The sequence below is a fragment of the Filicampus tigris genome, chromosome 21 (genome assembly GCF_054856515.1).
Source record: "Filicampus tigris isolate MCC_2025a chromosome 21, RoL_Ftig_1.0, whole genome shotgun sequence".
In the NCBI taxonomy this organism is placed as follows: Eukaryota; Metazoa; Chordata; class Actinopteri; order Syngnathiformes; family Syngnathidae; genus Filicampus; species Filicampus tigris.
Window position 1 is genome coordinate 5,452,186 of NC_141237.1, and position 18,338 is coordinate 5,470,523.

Here is an 18,338-nt window from a genome sequence, read left to right on the forward strand (position 1 = left end):
TTGCTATTTGGGTCCGCACGCTTGTTCCCACTTGGGACTTGGCTGTTAATCACAACGACGCCTCCCTTCCTCCTCACGGGCATACTTCATTTACGGAAAACAAAGTTGACATTTTTGCTTGCATTTTCTCGTTGCGGGTGCGGACATCGCCGGGATCCAGAATGGACTGGATATTGCCCCGCCTATTGATGGATGTCTCCTTCCCCCCACTCTGACATTTGCTTATCCTCGTCCGCATCTACTGCTATTGACACGCGCTCTATCCGGACATCTTTGCTAAGCTGTTTTGTCATTTGTCACCTCTTCAATAGAAATGGAAGAAAGGGTGAGTTTCCGGTGTTAAGACTAAATGGCACCAACCACAGTACTGGCTTGCGGAAGTATGTCGTCCACGCTAATACTTTACTACGCTTAATTTGTCCCTCTTAGGCATTCTCCGAGCAATTTAACCAGCATATTCCCCCACCCCCACCACCACTAATAGGTTGAAAGAAAAGCCCACTCTGCCGGCTCCTCGCATGCATTCGCTCATAACTGTCAATTTTGAGCACATTTTGTGAAAGCAGGCTTTCGGTTTAACACCTTTTTAACTTAATGCATTTGAAGAGGCCACTCTACACCCTCTCCTGTTAAAAATATTGCACTTATTCTCAGTTCTCCACTTCTTCAGTGCAAACTGGTGACATCATCGCATTCCGGGGAAGTGGATCTCCACGACGCAGATATAGTGATACAATACCAACGATACTAAACATCCATCTGCGTAGCGATTCTTCGATTCATTTCAATTACGATAGGATTCTGTTTTTACAACACAACACTTTACTAAAATATGCATTACAATACAGATTACTCCAATTACCATGCGATACATTGGATTTAATATAATTATGAAACTGCGACACTTTTCACTGTAATAATGAAATTACACATTGACCCTTTAATTACAAAAGCTGTCAGTCTGATATGATGCTTTACAAATACTACAACATTTACTCCAATTAAGATATAGTCGACTCCAATTACAATACGATATGACAACTCCAATTTACGTGTTATTCATTCAAATGATGACGCCATGCAATTAAGTTCACTCCAAGTAAGCCGAGATGTAATGCATTCCAACTACATTATGATTTGAACACTCCAATGACAAAGCAGTACTATTACCTACAATCATCTTTCCCAATACATCATATGACAAAAATCACTCCAATTATGCCAAGATACAAGTCACAACTATGACCATGTTCGGGTGGTGAGTAATTAAGTTAGCTAATATGAGACTGACAGTTCTAATCTAAAATCCAGACACTATTGCCACAGGTCTTTGGGAATATCAGATTTGTCCGAGATAGGCGAGAGACCAAGCAAGACAGAAAAATGTTTCCTTTTTCTAATCGATTATAATGACACCACATCACATCCATTGCCGATTATGAACAACCCCCCCCCCCCCACGTCCTATTCCACAGAAAGTAGCTTGTATCGACAACTTTTTTGTGTGGGACGGAAAATGCGGCACTTCCTTGACGTGCATATCTACAAACACAAGTCAAGGCGCATATTTTCTCCCCATGAGGTGGAAGGCAAGCAATTTTCCCCCTTTCCTCCCACCGCCTCCTCTCCTGCAGAGGGACTATTATTGCAGCTAATTATCTACAAATAGGCCCGATATGACAAACACAGCCCCCGCCACTAAGTGCACTAAATCAGTCAGTGCGGGTATAAATGAATGAAAGGGAAGCAAGGATAGGAACAAGATAAAAGTCACTGTGACGAAATCAAAAAAAAAAAAAAAAAGGGGGGGTGGGTGGAATCAGATGAATGAATCAGATATAATTGAGCAGAATATCAAGAGACAATATCGAATAAGACGAGGCATATGAAAGCGAGACAGATGGGCAAAGAAAGACACCAAAAGGGACAAACAGAGCAAGATGATGGAGTCTATGGTGCGGGCGACGGCTGTTGCCAATGGCAACCGTCCCGCGATGCACAGGCGGCATCCATCCCAGCATGCCTGGAGATCAGGCCAGCTCAGGGGTCTACGAGGCTGTCTGTCTCATTTCCGCACAGAAACTCATTTACTAAGCCAGCTACGATGCATCAATGGGCGCTTGATTAGATCCTTACCTCTGACACATATGAATATTTATCAGCGCGGGGTGAATACACATTTACTCTTCCTTTCATTTGGATCACTCGTGAGGGTCCTCGCGCTTCCCCTCTTAATTTTTGTCCAATGAATATGTCACGGGTGCATCGCCAGGGACCGACAAGCCCTCCAGATAATCTGGACGCAGCGGCTGCGCATTGCGCTGTGTAACAAAACGCCTTTGGGCTTTTTTTTTTTTGTCTTGCTGTGCTTTATTCGCCATGGCGACAAAAGCTCTCAGGGCCGTCTAGAGGAAATGAACGCGGGGAGGGACGGCACTGACGGCTAAAACACTTAAGCGGATGCGCGTCGGCGATGCGTCGGGCGGCTTAAGATGTCGGCGTGCGGCCGCACAAATGAGGCTGTAAGGTGTGAAATGGATGCCAAAACAAGTGGCTGTTAGCTCGCTCACCGTGAGCACCAAACATACAAATATGCTAAACAGTTGTTTTTTTCCACCTTACGCATTTTGATTTAATTTTCTCCTTCAATTAATACATTGGTTCTATAGAGCTTTTCTCGACGTGCAAAGACGCAAGGAAACTATGTGCAGTCGATCCCATCATAATCGGTCATCATCTGATTTGCATATTGCCTGATTATCTTTTTTACTTTTTAAAAGCTTTTTTTTTTCTAGTTTTGTAGAGTTTTGGGGGGTTTCCCACAATTTTCCCCGTTACAAACCAACCCCCACCCGCTATGTGTGGAAAAACAAGGTTTTTTTTTCATCGTACTTCTTACAAAAGGTGTCAATTATACCTGGCCCGGTCGGTCCACCTGCCCCGTGAATAACGGGATTTCGAAAGTACAACTAAAAGGTAACAATGGAAAAACCATCAAATTACATGAATGACCATGAGTGTCATACCTGTGCTGTGGTGGCACACTCACCTAACAGCCTTAATGCATGGCTGTCACTCTCTATATGTGTTTAAGCTCCCCTGAACAGCATAAGCCGTATAGAAAATGGACGGATGATATTTTTAAGTGAGTAGAACTTACGTCACTGACTCCAGCCTCCACTATCTTCAGGCCTGTCTCCTTCTCCAGCTGCCGCTTCCCTTGGACTGCACAGGAGACAAAAGCGGAGGCGGTGGTGAGTATGAGCAGAGAATGACAAAGTAGCACGTTTTTTGGGTTTTATTCTCACTTCCCAGGGCGGAACGAGTTGGCCAGTGATACCGAGAGTGATGCAACGGATGAGACTGCGTGAGTCAGATGTCAAAACGATCGCAGGGAACGAGCGGCCCACGCAGGAGTGCGCGTCATTTAGCGCTCGGTCGACGCAACTGGGAAAATAAACCGCTGTTTCTGCTACAGTCAATCAATCGTTCTGAAGGACGACGGGCGCTGGTAGGGGGGGACGAGTGTCCGTCACAAGTTACCGCGAAGTCTCTGTCACATTACTGTCGTTGGAGACCATCTCCAGGAGTCACGTGGATGACTGGCGACTAAAGCGGACGACAGCGGTGCCTGAATGCAACTCGACCCGCTTCACGACGAGCAGCAGTTTGGCAGATAGTGAACAACTCTTCAAAAATGAGACTTCAAGCTAATCATTCCCCAGACTAACCATAAAACAAAGAAAGTGACATGTGTGTTGTCTTAATACTAACAAACAATGCAAAGCGCCATAGGTGAGCTAATGGCACGGATGTCAAAGTGCTACAACCCATTAAACAACGTATGTTTGGACACAAACGGTGCAGCAACAACTCACGCGCATATATTCTTTATCCTGTCTGGAAAAGGAATAATACAACTACAGTTTACTGAGGACCGTTTCCATGTATATATCCGTGTGTCTGTATTACACTGCCCCCCAGGTGGAAAGGATTATTGCCATTTCAGATGCCAAAAGATGCTCCCAAAGTCCTGTCTGATCTCTGTCTTGAGTTATCATTTTAACAATGCTGTATTTTCCTGTGTTCGAAAAGAAGACACTTCTTCATTTCGCCTTAATCCAATGACGTTTTCCCCAAAGGTTAAGGAAAGGTGGTATAAATGTTAGGAACTTTCCAAAGAGGCCCGATGGGAAAACACTGGCGCGCCCAAGACGGGCAATGCGTCACTAATCAGACAACACAAGACCATTAGCATTAATAATAGTGACAGAATCCTATCAAGTCAGCAATGCAGTTAAACGAAAACAAAATGAAACCAGCGGAAACCATAAATATGGCTAACAGAAGCAAGAAAATACACAAGAGGACTTGGGCAACTTTTGGGACATTCAAACTTCAAAGTACCACCAAGGTGCGATTGGTTTAAAGGCCTGCAAATGAGCTCGGAGCGAACTGGCGCCATTTAATTCTTACAACACTGTAACGACGCAAAACATTTGGGAGCGCAACCGACTGAAGCTGAAGTGTGTTCGTTAATAACTTAAGCCTCCTCCTTTTGTCCTTACAATAATTAATACAGCGCGCATCTCGCGATCTCATCAAATACGCCGAAGCCATTTCCACCGGCTCGCTTCGTCAGACATATTCTCATGTAAATCCCACCCATCCATCACTTCCTACCTTTGAAGCAAACACGCACATTGAAAAACAAAAAAATCAAAGGGGGCTTTCATAGATTACGTCAAATTAAATAATGCGTGGCAAAATGCCGCATCCTTTTTAATTGAGTTTGTTAGCATGTGAATGTGAGTTAAAGCGAGTAGGTCCTTTAAATCCCATTTCCCCCAGATGAAGGCTATGCAAATGACCCTGCAGAGACTGAAGCTCACCTCGCACTCCACATCGGGCGAGGGCCTGTTTTAATTAGTATTTTAATCTATCCCGGTGATTCCACTCGGGCCACAATGTATGCGGCATTCCATCTAATTAAGCATGCTACTTTTAGGATAATCATCCATCTCTCTCGCCCGCCGCCGCGCTCAAACTCTCTCGTCTCGTCTCGACACATTGATCATCCTATCATCTCGTCATTGCGGTGGCGTAGATTTTAGGTGTAGGGGATGAGATATTTGGATTGGGGGGTATTGGGAAAGGTTGTACATACAAGCAATGTATGTGCATTGTGTGTGTGGACCCATTAAAACCCATTCAAAAAAAAAAACATAAAAAAATGCAGACTTATGCAATAGTGTAAGGATTTTTACATATGTACAAATATAAAATAATTCTAAAGAAATTATTGCAATATAGCTGCGACACGAACGATGACTCACAATCAGGGCCTGACCGATTCATCGACTGGCCGTTTGTATCGGCCGATTTTCAAAATAAAGGTTTTACTGGTCAAACACCAATATCAATTGATTTTCTCATGGATCAGTAAAAGCTTTCAGTAGGTATAGGCAGAAAAAAAAAAAGACATGCACATGACAGAACGGTAAAAGAAATGTGATTTAACGCTTAAGAGAATCGTGTTTTCCAGTAAATTCACTCATTATGTTGCTTATGTACTACATACATTTATAATATAAATCTGAAGTTAAATTCTTCAGTTCATGTTTTTTTTTTGCAAATTAAGGAACCAAACAATTCTATTGATTAAATATATATTTTTTTTAATAATCGGCCAATCGTAATTTTTTTTCTGAGAAATACTGTTTTGGAATCGGCCTGAAAAAAATCCATATTAGTCGGGCCATACCTGTATAGCGGAAGAGAACTGGAATGTTCACTTTATGAATGTCCTTTTCTTAACTTTAATTCACTAGACTTGTGTCAATAAACAACTTAGTCAAAACGAAAAACATGACTAATAGGCAATCAAATCGATTTTTTTTTGGGGGGGGGGGGGGGGCACCCTGTTCAAAGCGCTGAAAGTCAGAATGCCACATAAGTCAAGTCAAGAAAATGAGCCATTAGTGAGAGGAGAAACATCTACAACCCACGCGTCTGAGATGAAGCTCATTTTCAATTCGTGTTCTGTATTTAGTCGTCTGACTGCCATGGGGGAGCTACCTGGGTGCTGTTTAGGAGGGGGGTAATGAGCGAAGTAATTGGGCCCAGCTGGGCGAGGGCGTAGGTGGCGGGGAGGAGCGAAGACGCTCAAAAGGTCACGCAACGTTTCGCCGCTAATGAGGACCCTCTGGGGCGGCGGCGGCGGCGGCATGAGTCAAACGGCGAAAAGATTAGCTCTGCATCAACACGAGCCGCCGCGTGACGGTCGCCCGGCTCGCTGGCTGACACGTCGTAGCGGGCCGAAGCCGGTCGGCATTTACCGGCCAATCAAGGTGGAGGACTCTCCAATCAATGGCGGGAAAGGTACGGGGCCACTTTAGATGGAAACACAATCTACTCACAGAGCTCATTAAGCTGTCGGCTGGACGAACGATGGTTGGAAGCGAGGGTCAGAACAGCTCATTGCTCTTGGTTTTGCTTACAGCTAACCATCTCTTTATTTGAAAACAACACAGCTGGGAATGCAATTAGAATAACCAGCAGTAGTGTCACTGAAGAAATGGCACTTTGCTGCAATGTAGTCACAGTTTGAATAGCAGTGACTGTGAGAGGAGGTAATATTCACCATACCTAATTTATGAGAGCGCCAACTATCTTCAAAAAGTACAATTCATTCACCTTACTATATTACTATAATGCTGGCTTGTCTTATAATGAACGTTTGTGATCAGCTACCAGCATTAGCGTGTCCAAAATTGGTGAAATAACTACGATAGACTTGCTACCGAGGCTGTTAACTAGCTAGCTAACCAGCTAGCTAGCATGTCTAAGCTAACGCCAGTTCCTTTACACTCGTTATGTCACATCGTGGAACAAAGTAGAGAAGAAGCTACTCATTTTCTGAGAAATAGGCACATTTAATGTTGTACTACATTTTGATTTTACTTAGAAAAATGTTATTCTTTTCTCTTTACATTACCTCTGGAGCACATTCAATGGGGGAAAAAAGCTATTCAACAAAACATTTCCAAATAAAACAGTGACAAACATGACACTGTGAAACCACAATAGTTTTGTTGAGCGTTATCGTACCGTCAGAATCATGCCTACACACAGCCACTACATCGACACGACTTGCAACAACAGTGAGTTACATCTGAAATGGCCACTTCTTACTTTGTACACATAAACTCTTTTTTTTTTTTTTTCAACCTCCGCAGATGACGACAGGATGCAAAAAGTCACAACTCAATTGCGTAACTGGTAATCAGCGCTTTTTTTTGCCTTAACGCGGACATGTGCTGTAACTGTACATACTATACGGCGGATCCTCAGATTCTACATTAAAATAACGGATTCCAATTCAAACGGCACTAAAACGGATTACTTTTAAAAGACAGTAACAAGTCCTACGCCATGAATTTCATTGGGGAAGCAACTTGGCCGGCACTCCAAACCGCACGCGGCAATTTCCCGAGCTTCAAATGAGCCAACAAATATTCCTGGCAGACTGCAGAAAAGAGACGTCAGGTCTCATTTCAAAGAGACTTCTCCAGACATTCTTAATAGGTATTGTCCGAGCCTATCTCGTCTCATCTCTGATGTGATCCCATCCCCGCTGCTCCTTTTTTGATCTTTGCGGTTTTCCCAGTGATGCTGAGCCCTTGATAAAAAAATAAATAATAATAATCCAGCATGTGCTCCATTTTCATAAGCTTTCAATAAAATAAGATGGATGCTTATTAGCTGGGATGGCACAACCTCCTCACAAAGAAAAAAAAAATCCTGTTTTTGAGTAAACCGCGGCACATGTACCGATAGTCACACCTAATTTCAATCTGCAAGGCGTCTCTAAAAGATAATCCTGACTGATTATCCTGCAATGCGGGGTGCGCTAAAGATTTTTTTCCTCCTCTGATCGGGAAACAGTCCGGGCCAACAATCGTAACTATTAAACCTGTTCAAAATGTATGATTGCAAATCCATGTGTATTTTCTTCACCGTGAGGGGCGTCGCTCACATTTTGAAGTATTAATTCTATGGATCACAGTCGACTCCCTGGCAAGATTGCGACGGCCAACATCCAGGTAAAAGAATAGCCTCTTTAAAACATTACTTTCAAGGCTATTACAGATCAAACTCGCATGCCCGCGTCAGCTTTGACGCGAGCATGCGAATCCAATGTCACGTCAAATAATAATTAAATACAGTACTTGTATTCACCAAAACCACCATGATTCAGATGACGAGCCCGACTCTCGTAGCTGCAGAGCACTTCAAAAGTTCATCAAGGACTTGTGGTGAGTGGAAGAAAAGGCCATTTCAATCGCCGGCTGCCTTGGAAGCGATTCGGGATCCTTGACGTGCGCAACGAGGAGTAGAAACACGACGGGCGCGCCAGACTTTAGGTGACCTTTAAATTGCTTGCAAGCATATGCACTCAACGTCATTATCTGCCGTTGAGTATAATTTGATTAAAATGCGCCGCTTCTCCGCCATATGCTGGCGGATAATGTAATGGCGTCCCCGCCCCCATTGTGGATTCTAACGGCGATGCCCGAACGATTATCATGAAGTCATCGGAGCTTAAAGTCATGAATATATATGTTCATTTCTCTGACACATGACATGCGGTTGTTATTGTTGGAAGCGATATAAATGCGGCGCGGTGAGATAGATCACCTCCCGTGGGCCCCTAAGTATTCGGCATTTCAGCGTGTCGTAATGCCTCCAAATGGGGGAATCGAGTTGGCGTATTTCAGCCGGGTCCCTCTGATTGATCTGTTAATACGCAGATACGTCCCTCCCCCCCTATCTGGATTCTCGCCGCCGCCTCCCTCAATACGTCAATCCCGTCGAAAACAAAATGAAAGTGTTTATTGCGAGGGGGCGGACGCTCGCGCCTCGCTCTCTCCGAAGCCGTTAGCCTTATCAGTCGGCAATCGCTTCGATATTAAAGCCGCCATTCCACACATCACCCTCCACCCCCGATGCGCACATATAAAGACGAGTCTGCACCTATCAGGAGACAGAGGAGGGGGAGGGGTGACGGCGAGAAGGATGCACCTGATCCCTCTGCCGCCGCCCCCTCTCCAAACAGATTGCCTGCTATCCATTTCCCACTCAAAAACAATGTGACGGCCCGGCTCCGAGTATGAAGAGACGCCAAGCGGCGGCGTACGATAAATCACACGCGAGCGCCCCTCAGGTGTGACTTGTAACGCGACGATAGTTGTCAAAATGTACATGGCAGCAGATAGGGCTGCCATTTTTACGAGCCTTATTCCTACGTGTTCTGAATCCCCCTCCGCCCCCCCTTTCTCCTCCAGCATGTTTTTACAATATTAATGACTTGAATAAAAAAAAAATATGTGATTGAAGCAGAAACAAAAACAGCAAAATGGGCCTTTAGCAAACTTTACACGGGTATGGGGTGGGGTGCACAATCCTGGCCACCTTTGCTGTTTATTCATCCTGATCGATGGTTTTATGTGGATAAGATGACAGAATGCCCCCGACAACAAGCCTAAAAATCAACATGACTTGTGGCTTTGCGACAAAAGCGACTCCTTTTTTTTCTTTCCATATGCCAGTTTTCTCTCTCTCTTTTTTTTTCTTTTTTTTTTTTTCTGACTGACAATTACAAATGATGTTGAAGGTAATAAAGTGCGCCGGTGGCCCTGGTTCGGGCCCGGTAATGGCGGCAGCAGCGTAATTAGCATGCGCCGAGGGTCCACCGAAGACCCTGCCTCTGATATCAAACACATTACAGGCTCCTTCCTCTTTCAAACGGAACCCGCATGACACTTTTATAATTGCGTAACCCCCCCCCCCCCTTTCCTTTTCTTATTAGCGGGCTTTTTTGGAAGATGGCTTAATAATAAACCTTCACAAGTCCTTGCCTCTGCTGCACATATCTCGAATAGTCGCCTTCCTTCTAATAAAGGTAATAGCAAAATGCGGTGCGCGCACCCCAGGGGGTGCATTCAATTAAAAATAAAATAGCTGTTATCTATAAAATAACACATTTCTATTGCATGAATAAGCATGGCAGCTTTATTGCCATAAACAGTCTTTTTTTTTTTTTTTTTTTTAACTATTCGTGGGGGCGAGCAGTGGAAAAGGGGGTGCGCCAGCTTTGTCGAAGCAGGTGTGCGGCTTAAAGGCGTTTGGGACAGACAGCTCTCACAGTTAGTGCGACAACGAATTTGAAAATGTCTCCATTTTTGACAGATTTTTCATGTTTGAAGAGGACAGGAGGGTGCATCGAACACTTTGAAACGGGTGCGTGACTTAACACCTTTGGCAAGGTCTGCTCTGATCGACACAGTGCCCCCATTTACTTAAATAAATGCTTTCCTTAAACAGACACCTCCCTTTTGGCTTTTTTTACGAGGGCGTGCGGGGAAAGGTGGGGATTTGGAGGCGCTTCGAATCTGTTGAGACTGCCGCGCATCTTAAAAAGTTTGGAAAAGTGTGCTCCAATTGGCACGCTCCACGAGCTAAATAAATGCTTCCCTTGATTTTTTGGGGGAGAGAGTACTGAGGAGGGGGGGTGCGCCAAATGTGTTTGCAACTGTAACATTCCGCTTGCTTGTTTGGAAAACTGCTCCAGTGCCAATTAATTAAATGAAGGCTTCCCTCAAATAAGCATTTCCCTTTCTTGTATTGTCAATCTTACAGCCCGGTTTCGCTCGACGTGACTCGTAATGCGACGCCAGAATTGTTTAGTATCACACCAGGAATGTGCAAATAAAGACCTCATCTGCCGTTGAGTATTCCCACCCTTTGTGTAAATATGGTACTGCATATGCGCACACACATAATATCAGTTTCAATGGCTGGCCGCTTGATAAATAGATTGTGGCTGTTCTGACACTGGGTGTAGAATGGGCATTTTGGCTTTGATAGGCGCTGACACCAATTCGTCACGGACGACGGGAGACGGCGGGGAGAGCGGCGGGAGCCGGCAAATGATTCACGTTTTGACGCCACCTCCAGATGCGGCAGGCGCCCCATTGCATGTCAATCAATGGCAATCGCTCACAAATGATAAGATGGCGGTGAAGAGTGAGTTTATGAGGGGAAACGCCGCACTGATTTTCAACACCCGAATCGATTTTTTTTCATTTCACAGACCACACACATGATGAGGAAAAACGTGACGTTTCAATGTCATTATCTTTGTCTTATGTTGTAATGGGTCAATAAAAAAAATTTAAAAAATTGGGGGACGCAATCGACAAAAACTAAAAATTAAAAGATAATATCGTCTGATTAAATCAGCTGCTCGATTAATCGATTTGGCACTGCTTTTTTTTTTTTTTTTAATTGTAATTTACTTGTCAATATATTTTGTCAAAATGTCAGGGAGAAAAGAAAACAAAATCCCTCTTAACACACCCCACCCCACAGGATGATCACTCAGGTGACATCTGACAATCGAGCCTTTTCTGACTTTGATGCGAAACTTTGCAGCGACCAGTAAAAATCCGCAATACAGCAATACACCAAATCCAAATTCTCCATCCGCAGTTGAGCAAACACTAAAAACACCTCCGGGCCGCCGTTACCTGAAATTGCGTCGGTCTCGTTAGGAACGTTTTGTTTGCGTGATAACATTAAAACGTGCAAAAGCTTGATTAAAAAAAAAATATCACTAAGCTTTGTGTCTCGAGGTTAAGATTGACATCTTAAGATGCGCCTGTGAGTGACAGCGGATGAACATTTCGGCATGTCGGCTACCGTCTGAAGATGAGCCTACTGGGGGAAATGCTTATTGGAGGAAAAGGATGGTGATGCATACACATACGCGCGCGCGCGCACACCCCCACACGCACGCACACACGACTACTTCCCCACTGAGGCAACTATGACAGAGGCAGCCCTACCTGTCAGTGTGGCGGCAATTATCCCGCGGGCTCTCTCCACGGACCATCTCCTGCAAGTCTCCGCATTACTAACCACATCACTGAGCGCATACACAGGCGGTGCGAAAACTGATGCACGGGTGGGCAAAGCGCACACCGCCGGTAGCGCGCGTGTTCGCACGTGCACAAATGCGCTTTGCGTCCACGGTTCGCTCTCGACAAGCTAATGGGCCGAGCCGATGATGTGTTGGCGCAGACATCCTGCTCAAGCCGGGAGAAGCACGCAGCAGAAGGATGTGTGAGCGAGGTCACACGCGCGCGCACGCACCCACACACACACACACACACACACCCCCACGCACACACACCCACACGCACACACACCCCCACACACACACACTATGTATGGGTGATAAGAACCAAGGGTGTACGTGGTACAATAGATTCCGCTAATAAACAAATGTGTTTTTTTCCCAATTAGTGAAATAGATACCTCCATCAAATAGAAACGTCCATTTTGACTTTTTAATCAAACTTGGTTAGCTTCCACGTCCAGCAGCTAAAACGGTTCTATCAGTTTATTTTGCTCGTTTTTTTTTGTAGGCCAAAGCCGGGGTTGGAGACGACTCGGGCTTGTGTTAACATGGACAGGAGGGCAGGATATGAGCTCCAGTGAGTCAGGCAAAAAAAAAAAAAAAAGAAAAATAATGATAATAAAAAAAGAAAAAGAAAAAGACAGACAAGGCTTCCATTTTGGCTGCAGGGAGGTCTCGCGGAGGAAGGAATTGATCCGTTCCTCGCCGGCTGGCTGACTCGTGTTTCAGGAACAGCTTGACTGTGCAGACAGCGCTGTGAAGGGTGATTTCAGAAAGGATTTTTTTTTTTTTAAAAAGAAAGGAGGTGTGGGGGAAGGACAACCCATGTGACCTCATTACTGAAAATTTGTTCCGACTGTCATTAGCAATCACAGACGCCATCACTCAAGTTAGGAGTATAGGGTGAGGGGGGGCGGGGGGGGGCGTGGGTGCGGGGGTCTGCAGGGGTTATGACAATTATCACATAACGTTTGATAACTAGATGTCGACAGGGTGTTGAAAGATTCTGCATGTTCTACACTTGATACTCAAGGCACACAAAAAAAAATCGAAAGGGAAATAAGGTCATTTCTGCCGGTAGGGGGCGCCGACTAATCCATTCAGGGTGGAGCCATCATCGCGTTTCTTGACGAAAACATGGACGTCACGTGAACTTCCCTGACATACAAAAAGACCACAAAAAATAATTACTTGATGTCAATTACTACTTTCCTATCAGTCAGGGCTTTAGTGCCATCTTAGGGCATGGCAGAAAGAGCATCCGTAAACACACTCATGTTGGTGTCGCTTGAAATGTCAATGGAAATAGTCCGAAAAATCGGATATGGACATTAAATCAGAATTGGGTACTTGCGCCTCACGTCTAAATTGTTTATTTTTGCAGAAACATCTCGTACTACATTTTAGAGGTGACTCGAAAAGCGAACCCATGCTGGCTTCGCCATCAGCTGCCAACCTAAAAGCACTGGAAAAACCTTCCCGCCGCATTAAGTAACCCCGAACCGCCTCTCACTTTCTCTTCCTCCCCGCGTCGTCGACGAGCATCCTGGCGACGCGTCAGCCTGCAGTGCTCGTCATCTGCGTGTGCAGCTGCCAAGTGGTGGTGGGTGTTTAAAGAAGACGCAACACAACCGCCCCGCTCAGCTGTCAGCATGACAAACGTGACATTTCCCGTCAGAGACGTTATTAGTATCGATATTATTTCACACTCCGCCTTTTTTTTTTTTTCCTTGTTTTTTTTGCTTTGATTTTTTTCCCTTTTTAATTAAGGCCATTTTAATAGCTGTAACGTGCGCACAAAATATGTTGCCACAAATCAGTGTTTCATGCGCACCTTGCATCTATTTTGCAATCACAAACTAGTACTTTTCACTCACAAACTTTTTATTTCATGGTCACAAATTAGTATCTCGAGTGCTTTGTCAACACAAATCAATATTTTGTGGCCATAAACGGACCCTTTCTTTCCCAGGTTCCCATCTATATTGTGGAACCCATGTCATGTCTGCAGCACCATAAAAAACAGATAATCATCACATCACGATCTGAAGACAAAGCAAGGAAAAAGGAGAAGGAATAGAATCTCAACATTAAGAAAAAAAAAAAACACACACACACATTTTGACACTCACGCATCCCAAAATCAATCCTACGGCACAGTTCACTTTCTTTCGGAAATCCGAAGCTGCAATTCCGAGTCACAGCGTGACGATTAAATCTATAAGCGGGCGGTGGCGGCAGTATGCGTATCCTAAATAGCTGCTACATATGTCGGAAAACCTCTCCAGTGATTGAAGTCGCAAGGCAGTTTCGACGAGAGCGCATAAGCGAGACTCCTATTTTTTTTTTTTTTTTATGGACACCTGTTGGGCTGCCACGGCTCATCTCCTCCTCATTTAGCCGTCTGTCAGGGCTCCGCAGGGCTGATTACAGCCAAGATCTGATTCCACTTGCACTGCTTATCAGTCTAATTAGGGCCCCTGGCAGGTGACTTGAAGAAAGTTGCCCACGTCACCAGTGTTCAAGGCACAACGATTTGCAGCGGCTGCTCTAAAACCAGGGTTTGCCAAGGGGGTGTGCCAGACTAAGAATGGAATTCAACCTGCTAGAATAATTAGACATTTACGTCGTACTTCCACTCCCACACAAATGTGATTGTTTTTGCACTAACATAACTTGAGTCTATATGCAAGTTCAAAGATGCCGTGGTCTATTTCTAACGCTAATGCTCGAGCAATGTCCGAATTACACTAAATAATATTATAAATAGGGATGTAACGATTAATCGAAAATCGATGATGTGGCTGCAGAACCACACTAGCGCACAGAGACAAGCATGGTAGCTATTTTTAAAAAAATCGAATCGAAAATCGGGAACAGAAAAGTCAAAAATTGAATCGGGGCTTGAATGAATCGTTACATCCCTAATTATAAATGAATACTTTCTAATCAATGATTAGCATTTTGTGGCTACAAATTACTATTTTGTGGTCACAAATTATTATTTCGTGGCCACAACTTCAGATGCCGTGCGCAACTTAAATGTATTTACATTACTATTTTGTTTAGTACAGGTAATTTCCATCTTTAGATTTTTATCGCAATATAATGAAACATTAATCAGATTTGCATAACTAAATACGATGATCTGTTTTATTTTTCAAAAATCGGAGTAGAGTGTAACAACTCTTTAGGTTTTCATGATAAAAAAATGTATTTATGTATGCAAAGCCCAGTGCAATTAAATCATACACACCACATCAAACAAAGAGGATCCAGTCGATCATTTTGTTTTCATTACTTGATGAGTGGTCGTTTCATTAGCAAGAGCAATTGTTTTGGAAGTTATTCATGTATTACTTTCTTTTTGGGTGGGGGGACAGTTTATCATCATCATCAACAGTCATTAAATGGGAGAATTTCTGCGGCAGGTGATGGCTCCTAAGAGGGCCCTTTAATAAGTAGCTGCAGGAGACAAATGGCCACAAATGACAGGAAATGTTGGTTTAAAAAGTCAGATGGTGGGAATTGACGAAGGAAGGAGGAGAGGATTTAACAGAAGGCGCGCAGGTTTTTCTAGGTAGTGTATCAGTCGCCGCTAAAAGGTCAGGAGTGCGCTGTTCGCACATCCAGGTGCTAATGTAACACCTCACACCTTTCACGCTCGCCTGCATCTGCGGCCGCCTGGCGGCTTATTGGACGGACTGTTGTTTTCGACGCAATAATGCTCAGTAATCCCCGACTCACGTGTTGCCTTAACACAGGGATCTGGTGTGAAGACGCCACCGGCGACAGTTGCACGCTGAAATGAACTTTGATTTAAAACTAGCAGAGACAGGTGGCTAAAATACTCACTCGCTGTACTTTGTGGAATTACAGATACTTGTGTCAAGAATACTGTGGTAAAACCTAAACGTTGTGGGAATTACCACAAACTACAAAATGCGCTAGCTTAATGCTATCATGTAATGCAAAATGCCATACAAGGGTAAACAAAACTGGAATTGTCATTGCGGTACCTTTAAACAACTTGCATTTTAACACAAGCCGTAAGATCACAAGCGGTTTTGAGTTGAGGGCATGGTCACGGAAAAAAATGAAACTCAAGGCGCCACTGTACTAGCAAAGGAAAACTAAATTTTTACTGTCATTTATACATACACAATATTCATTTTGATCACTTGAGTCATGAAATAAATCACTAAATAGTTCCCTCTTTTATTAAATTGTATACGCCTTGTAACTGAGAAGAGAAAAAAAAAAAACACCAGACAGCTTTGCCGCAAGCTAAATTCTGACAAGATGTCAACTAAGTGTTTCCTCACCTCTCTCTATTCATGTCATGTCATCAATCGAAGTGGTTGAAAAAACAAACAATGTTGACAAAGTAAAGAGTAGAAAGGATGGGTATCTAATTTCAAATGGAGGGAGTGAAGGTAAAAATACTTAAGTACAGATACCTTCATGTCGATCAACCTGACTACTAGGGCCTGACCGATTAATTGGCTATCCGATTCAATCGGCCGATATTTCTTCACTTTTGCTTTTTACACATTATAACAAACCTAATGATGTTCAAACACTACTCCTCTCCACCAAAAAAAAAACAAAAAAAAACCCTGATGATCTTTGCTGATTTTCCATTCAAATCCGAGGCCAACAGCATTTTCTCAATTAAAACCAGCTCGTCTCCAGAGCAAATGCTCATTCGTAGCGCACGTTCGGCACAGTAAAACGGATTTGACCGCGTTATATAAACGACCACTTAGGCGGCCGATTTAACAAGTGAAGCTGAAATCCCATTTCGAGTCAATCTGAGGCGGATATTGGAGTTGAATTGAAAGGGGTTGGGTGTCCTTTAAAGCGAACTCTGAGATAGAGACGAGTTATCACCTCGGCAGAGAGTCCTGAGAGAGCCAACGCTCTTCTGTAGGCGTCTGACCTCATGTATACAGGCCAGTGACCCGTGACAGTCAGCCGGTATCGATTTAAGACGAGGCGGAGGACAGAGGCCTGAAAGGAGGGACCAGTTTTAAAGCATATCCATAATTTAGGGCGGTCTTTCTCCCTCTTTCAGATGGCCGATTGGCAAGAAATGCTGATTTAAAAAAAAGCAATATGTTGCGCGTTAAATGGATGGCTAGAGAAACTATTGATATAGCCATTGATCGCTCAGTATTGATACGGCAACATCATCAACATCACACATCGATGCACTGTGTGTCATCGCACACTTAACTGTGTCCTGTCAACACTACGCCATTGCAGCACTAATGACAGCGCATTCAAGAACGGAGATAAACCAAGTATCGACCTTTTCCAGAAAATGAAGCTGAAATGTCCGAAGCAGAAGATGGGCAATAAAATAATTTTTCATTGCACTAGGACTGAATGCACATACAACAAACTTGAAATGTTTGGGGTCAGTGAGTGTTATGAAGTGTTCTAAGTGTAAGTGTGAGTGAAATGTTCTTAGAAAACCACCAACACATAAAGGCTTTAACCGATTAGTCAACTTGTTGACTTTATTACGAAAGTTGTAATGATTAGCTGATTACCTAACCACACATTTTTTTTTTCCCCATCTGCATGTTGAATCGGTGTCGCCAGTCGTGACATTTGCTCACTCTGATTGGCTGTTAGCTAGCGAATCAGCACTCGCAGCACCAACGGGAAGTGACAAATGCGGATAAACAGTGAGCACGCCTTCGACGCCTTAATCTTCTTACAAGTACAAGAGGGGGTATGACAGACGGCTTACGTCATTGTTGGCCAACGTCGTTTGGGTCTATTTAGGCCTTTAGTGGTTAGCTTTGCTAGCTTTGGCTATTCCGAGCGCTGCATTTTCAATCATTTATTTGCCTGTCACTTGAATAGTGTTTACTGTTTATCATATTTCACAGTGAGTACGACCCTCATGTTTTTGTAAATATTTGACTCTATTTTTTCAAGGAACAACTCTGAAGAAATGCAGTAACACATTGCTCCGATATTTACGTAGTCACTATACAGCTTGTATAACATTGGAACTTTACTGCCGCCAGAAAAGAACTCAAAGAGTAACACCCCTTTGTGAAAGTTACTTGATTCCCACCCCCGGTCTATCACAGCGACGGGGCTTTCGTCGACTTCAGACAAGTCCAACGTTAGGCATCGATCAGTCATAGCCGCGACTTTGTATGCCAAATTAACACAACGTTGCAATTTGCATATAGTAAAAAGGGGCGTCCAAAGCACACTAGAGGAAACGGCTCAAAATGCACAAAGGAAGCAGAAATTGAACATCTGTCGATTTTTCCTCTCTCTTCAGGCACATGCCAAAGAAAGATGCTGCTGCACCTGGTCATGAATTATA

The 18,338-nt window shown here is 43.8% G+C and overlaps 1 protein-coding gene across 1 annotated transcript in view; it reads right to left on the reverse strand.

Moving 5' to 3' along the window:
* ptprn2 (protein tyrosine phosphatase receptor type N2) overlaps positions 1-18,338 on the reverse strand; it is a 115,136-nt gene that overhangs the window by 57,995 nt on the left and 38,803 nt on the right. The window contains exon 11 of the mRNA XM_086020114.1: positions 3,161-3,225. Within this exon, the coding sequence (XP_085876240.1) occupies positions 3,161-3,225 (65 nt within the window). The remainder of the gene's footprint in view (positions 1-3,160; positions 3,226-18,338) is intronic.